General features: G+C 47.2%; 1 protein-coding gene across 2 annotated transcripts in view; it reads left to right on the forward strand.

Annotated features, from left to right (window-relative positions):
- The window catches only part of LOC104991554 (ras-specific guanine nucleotide-releasing factor RalGPS1-like), a 40,630-nt gene extending 34,648 nt beyond the window's left edge, over nucleotides 1-5,982 (forward strand). The window contains exons 4-5 of one of the 2 annotated variants that reach the window (XM_010844097.1): nucleotides 1,019-1,069; nucleotides 4,750-5,982. In XM_010844097.1, coding sequence (XP_010842399.1) covers nucleotides 1,019-1,069; nucleotides 4,750-4,854 — 156 coding nt within the window. In that variant the 3' untranslated portion in view covers nucleotides 4,855-5,982. Of the gene's footprint in view, nucleotides 1-1,018; nucleotides 2,277-4,749 lie in introns of those variants that run through there. The other variant, XM_010844095.1, reaches the window with a different exon arrangement.
- The last annotated feature ends 18 nt before the right edge of the window (nucleotides 5,983-6,000 follow it).

Here is a 6,000-nt window from a genome sequence, read left to right on the forward strand (position 1 = left end):
TTTTGAACTGTGGTGCTGGAGAAGACTCTTTTAAGAGTCCTTTGGACAACAAGGAGTCAGACTAGTCAATCCTAAAGGAAATCAAATCTGAATATTCAGTGGAAGAACTGATGCTGAAGCTGAAGCTCCAGTACTTTGGCCATCTTATGCAAAGAGCCAACTCATTGGAAAAGACCCTGAATCTGGGAAAGATTGAGGGCAGGAGGAGAAAGGGATGACAGAGGATGAGATAGTTGGATGGAATCACTGAATCGATGAACATAGGTTTGAGCAAACTCTGGGAGATAGTGAAGGACAGGGAAGCCTGGTGTGCTGCAATCCATGGGGTCGCAGAATTGGACATGACTTAGCGACTAAGAGTGAACAACAGCAAAGGACTAACGCTTTAAAAATATATATAACAAAAATGTCATGGGGATCGCTATAAAAGTTTCTAAATGCTTGCTCTCAAATTCTGTAGTTCTCTCATTCTGGGCTGGTGGAATAAACAGTTTGTGATCCAACACTGGTCTGTGGGGGCGTCTCAAATGGGACTCCGCCATATAATTTAGAGGTGGCTTAGGCTTCAGAAGAAATGTACACTTTCTATAAGCCACAATTTTTAAAAAAAATCACTTTAGAGTAATAGAGAGTGTCTCTGTTTAACATTCTAACTTATAATATTGTGTCTGCAACTTTTTTTAAGTTGTAGAAGTAACTTAGACTTGAAACAAAAGCTCAAATAGAATGAAAATATCCAAACTAAAAAATGTACCCTCCAAGCTACTATTATCAATCCCTAAATTGGGAGTCCATCTCACATTCAAGAAAGAAGGGTGTGGATCAAGATTTATAAAGAAGGAAGGGATGGGAGAGGTGTTTTCAAAGTCTACCCAATTTTTTACTTTATCTTGATTTTTATTTCAAGGGGGAAAGTGTGACTTCTCAGAATGTGCTATTATTCTGTAGAGTTTCAAAGTCACATGGCAGCTGTTTTTGGTTTCTAGTGTCTTCTAACCCCAGTTCTCTTTTGTTGCAGAGCCAGATCACGCTAATGGACATACCCGTGTTTAAAGCCATCCAGCCGGAGGTCTGTACTTGTCCTGTCCTCTGTACTAGCAGTGCTCGGGCGGGGAGGGAGGATTTTGTCCCGTTAGAGGGACTAAGTTTCTTGGTTTCTCTCTTGAAGTCTCTATAAACGCATGTTATCGATTTAAGCCCCCATCAAAGAGAGCATCCAGGAATCCCATTCTTGAAGGGGCTCATCCTCTGAGCCTGCTGTTTGGATTTTTCCAGAGGATGGCACCGTGTCTGGCCTTCTCTGTCAGGGCTGGGAGCAGTCAGTGCCCACGGCTGGCCTCCATACCTGAGTCTAAGGCCTGGCCTTCTCCCGGGCAACCCCTGCTGGAGACACTCACTGTTCAAGATGGAGATGGGAGGGAACATTTCCTTAGGGAGCTTTCTTTCTGTTGATCCCAAATTCTGGTGGTTGCCTTGTTTCTGATTTTGAAGCCAGTTGCTGCAGCAAAAATGTATACGTATTTATGTTAAAAGCATACATATATTTTTAGAAACGGCATATTCAATAAAGAGAAAAAAAGTTGAATTTAGTCTTTTGAAAAATTCCTGGAAATGTCTAGCAGTTGATAACATGGCTTTACAGTTATTTTAGTCCCAGTTCTGGTTTTGTTATCAAGTGATAGAAATTCATTTCAAGTAGCTGAATAGGCAGAGGAAGAATTTACAAGCGTAAAGGGGGCACTTTCTGTACCTGTGGGCCTGGAGTTCCGGCAGCCTACAGAGCCGAGCAGGATGCAAGCTCTCTCCCTGCTTTCTGCCTCGCCTCTGCCTTCCCCTCTCCCCTCTCTCCTGCCCTGTTCTGTCTGCCCCTGTGATCCAACCTGGCCTCTCCAAAGGGCCCGCATTTGCGCAATGTCTGTGGAAGCCACCTTCCAGATCGGGCCCAGCCCGTCTCAGTCCAGCCCTGCTGAGTCCCGTGTCCAGAACTGGTTCAGTGACTCAGCTCAGGAGTGTGTGGCCAGGACGAGCGCTCACAGCTGAGCGGACCCAGCTTTGTGAGTGGGGTGCAGATTTCAGAGAAGAGGGGTGTGGGTCGAGGGACATGTCGAAACCACGGTATGAATTCCAGAACACTCTTTAATTATTGATTTGTTGATTTACCTATTTATTTTTGGCTGGGTCAGGTCTTTGTCGCGGCACGCGGGCCCTTTGCTGTGGTGCACAGGCTTCTCCTTAGTTGCGGTGTGCAGGCTCAGCAGTTGTGGCGTTTGGGCTCAGTTGCCTCATGGCATGTGGGGGTCTTAGTTCCCTGACTAGGTATCGAACCTGCATTCCTTGCATTGGAAGGTGAAGTCTTGTCCACTGGGCCACCAGGGAAGTCCTCAGAACACTCTTAACAGGATGCCCTTCTTCTGACAGTGTGGTGTTGTTAAGACTTTGAGAAAACAGCGTATTTTAATACAAAGCCAGACAAAGGATCCAGGCCTTCCTAGAGCTGGCGTCTAACCCACTATAAATCAAGGGGAAAGTAGTATTGCTAGCTGTGCCCAGCACTTGTGTGAGGACGTGGCAGTGATTTGTATTTGTGTGTGTGTGTTTTATTCATTAAGTTTGGGGGGGCAGAACTATGTTTGATTTTTTGAACTGGCTGACTTAAGTCTTTCTCTATTTTCTTCTAATGTGGGGATTACACATTCTTTCTAATTAAAACAAAAACCAACACCCACTCAGCGCACTACACCCTGGAGCCTGTTGGGGGAGTAGTTGCTCGACAGTTGCCTCAGCTGAATTATTATTAGCTCTCTGCTCACGTTCTCTGCTTCGGCTTGACCTGGAGCTGTGTAGACGTTCGGAGCTTTATTCTCTGCCCTGAACATCGAGGAGGGCCGTCCAGTCTGCGGTGAGCCCAGCGATGCAGGCATGGCTGCTCGGGCCGATTGTAGGAGGGGAGGGGTGGGGGGCTCTCAAGAGGCACGGCCAGGAGCGGACTGAGACTTTCCCCAGCGTGTTGCAGTTCAGAAGGTGCCTCATCCAGGACAGATCTCGTGTCAAGCTGTGACAAGACATTAAGTTTTGCTTTCACGACGCGCTTGGAGCTGTGGTTCTCAAGCACAGCCGCGCATCAGAATCACCTGGGCAGCCTTGGAAACACTGGGTGCCTGGACTCCAGTTCAGAAGGTGCTTCATCCAGGGCATATCTCGTGTCAAGTTGTGACAAGACATTAAGTTTTGCTGTCAAGTTTTGCTTTCAAGATGCGCTTGGAGCTGTGGTTCTCAAGCACGGCTGTGCATCAGAATCACCTGGGCAGCCTTGGAAACACTGGGTACCCAGACTCCACCCTAGACCGTGGAATCTGAGCCTCTGGGTTAGAGTCCAGAACACGGTCAGCCCTGTTTTGTAGAAGCTTACCAGCTGATTCTGCTGCCAAGTGAGGATTAAGAATGATCTGCTGCGAGGTATCTGGAGAAACCCCAAACTTCTCCGTTTTAGATCTGTGATATGTTAGCTAAAAACAGAAGTTTTTTCCTCATTGTCATTGTCAAAGCCGTGGTTAAAAGGAGCACCCTGGGAGCTGTCCCAGCTTCTCTGCTCTTGTTATTGTTGTCAGCAGACTGAAAACTGGAACCTTTCCCCTTGATGATGTCTGCCACGTTACAGCTGGACCACCCCAGAGTCGGAAGCAAAAGAGTAAGGGACACGTGTCAGTGTGATGTAGACGAGACTTTGCAGGGAGCAGAGGCTGGCACCTGATAGTGAGATGGGCACCCTGGGTGATCTGGATTCCCAGAAGGTCAGGAAACGTGTGCCTTGCAATCCTGGTTGTGCTTCAGAATCAGTTGAGAGCTCCATAAAAAAAAAAAAAAAAAAAAAATCCAGATGCCTAGCCTTTGTGCCTGGAGATTCTGATTCCATAGGCTTCGGGTGGGGCTGGGAATCCCTTCAGTCAGTTGTATGCATAAATTGTTATTCCATCACTGAGTTGTGTCCGAGTCTTTGTGACCACATGAACTGCCACTCACCAGGCTCCCTTGTTCTCCACAATCTCCTGGAGTTTGCTCAAATTCATGTCCGTTGAGTCAGTGACGCTATCTAACCATCTCATTCTCTGCTGCTCCCTTCTCCTCTTGCCTTCAATCTCTCCCAGCATCAGGGTCTTTTCCAATGAGTTGGCTCTTCACATCAGGTGGCCAAAGTATAACTGTATAAAGTATAATGTGTAAATTATCCTGTCTTTAACCAATGGGAGCCCTTTCATGTCATCTCCTGTATCCTTTTAACATGATCCCATTATTTTTTGAGAAATTCCTTGCTCCTTGATACAAGATAAACCAGTTTCCTGCTGAAGACCTGGAGTCAGGCAGTCCCTCAGGGGTCCTGGTTTCTTTTAGTGGAGAACAGTGTTTAGAAACCACAGCCCCGGGGAGAGCATTTTCATTGCGATTGGACTGCCGATGCTTTTAGGCCTTTTTGGTGGGTGGGGCTAGGAGATATTTATTTTTTAAAACTGAAAGTCATGAGTTCATGACTGGATGATTGGACGGGCGATGTTATTCCCTCCTCATCCTTACCATGGCTTTCCTGCTGGTGGTGTATATTTCCCCCACCCCTGGACTTTGGGCCACACTGGTGACGTGGGCACAATTAATGGGACGCCAGTGGTGAGCTGAGCCGCTGAAAGTCAGGAAGCTTCACCAGCCCTCTCAGAATTTCCACTCTCTCTGAGGGACCCATTGCTCTTGTGCTTTTAGCCTGAGTCCCCAGATGAGGATGTGGAAGGTGACATGACCCCGACCCAAAGCCCGAATTCCAGCGCAACTTGGTACAGCCCGGTGGTTCCAGCAGAGATCAGCTGAACTGCAGTCACTCTAATGACCTGCTTGTCACCGTGAGCCTCTGAGGTTTCAGGATCGTCCCTTAGGCCACTGTATCCGGTGGAAGCACGACCAGTACGGTGTTGGTCTTTCCAGTTCAAACCTAGCATTCCGGGATTGTTAACTTAATTCCTTTGATTTTTTGGTGTGTTTTCTTTTACCCTGCCAATTTTGGATCCTAACAACATTAAATAATTATTTTTATTGTATTATTCATCTCTCTCTCTCTCACACACACACATATACACACACACATATATGATAGTTTTAAAATAATAATATCAGTATTACTGTTATTATTTAACAGACTGCTACAGTTGAACATTTAATTGCAGTTCTATTTGTCTTTAGTTCCTTTTCTTCTTATCTTCTCTCCCTCCTACTACTTACACGCCCAGGTGGGTTTCCTTCCTTGGCCTCCCCGCAAAGGTCTTTAAACACACCAGGGCAGAGAAAGAGTTTATGCTCACTTGGTTCTGGAGGGTTGCATCCTGAGAGACCCTGTTGTAATCCCCACGCCTGGAACGTACTATCTACACAATAAATATGTGCTGAGTGAGTGGAGCATGAATGAATGAAGGAGAGACGCACCGAAGCGGAACAGTATCTGGCCAAATGCAGGCATGTTGCCAAGGAGGGCGTACCAAGGAGGGGAGGTGGTTACCACGGTGCCTGCTCTGCGGTGTAACCACTTCCCCCAAAGCCAGGGTTTTGCCTGGTGAGCACAGTCTTTGAAGATTCACATTTCCAAATGCTGTTGATAACTGAGGGTAGAACTGCGGCTTTGCTCGTTTCTGCCAGCGGGGCCGCAAGAGCATCAGCCCAGGGCTCAGAGGAAGCCAGGCAGACAGTGAGTTAAGGATTGGCAGAGAGCAAGGAAAATGGAGGTTAGCAAATACGGAGTCATAACTATTCTCTGGTGACTCCAGCAAGTGACCAATTTTATCAAAACCTGGCAGGTTAATGCAGATACAACCTTGCAGCATAATGGCTCTCAGCCACATTTGCCTGGCTAGCTGTGGCCTAGAACCCCCTCCATGCCATGGTGGATTGGGTTGCAGGGATGGGTGGATTCCTGGCTGCTGCTGCCCAGGAAAAGGGCTGCATGGTGAAGGGGGTCTTTCTGGG

This window comes from Bison bison, unplaced genomic scaffold, assembly GCF_000754665.1.
Source record: "Bison bison bison isolate TAMUID 2011002044 unplaced genomic scaffold, Bison_UMD1.0 scf7180017864193, whole genome shotgun sequence".
Taxonomy (NCBI): domain Eukaryota; kingdom Metazoa; phylum Chordata; class Mammalia; order Artiodactyla; family Bovidae; genus Bison; species Bison bison.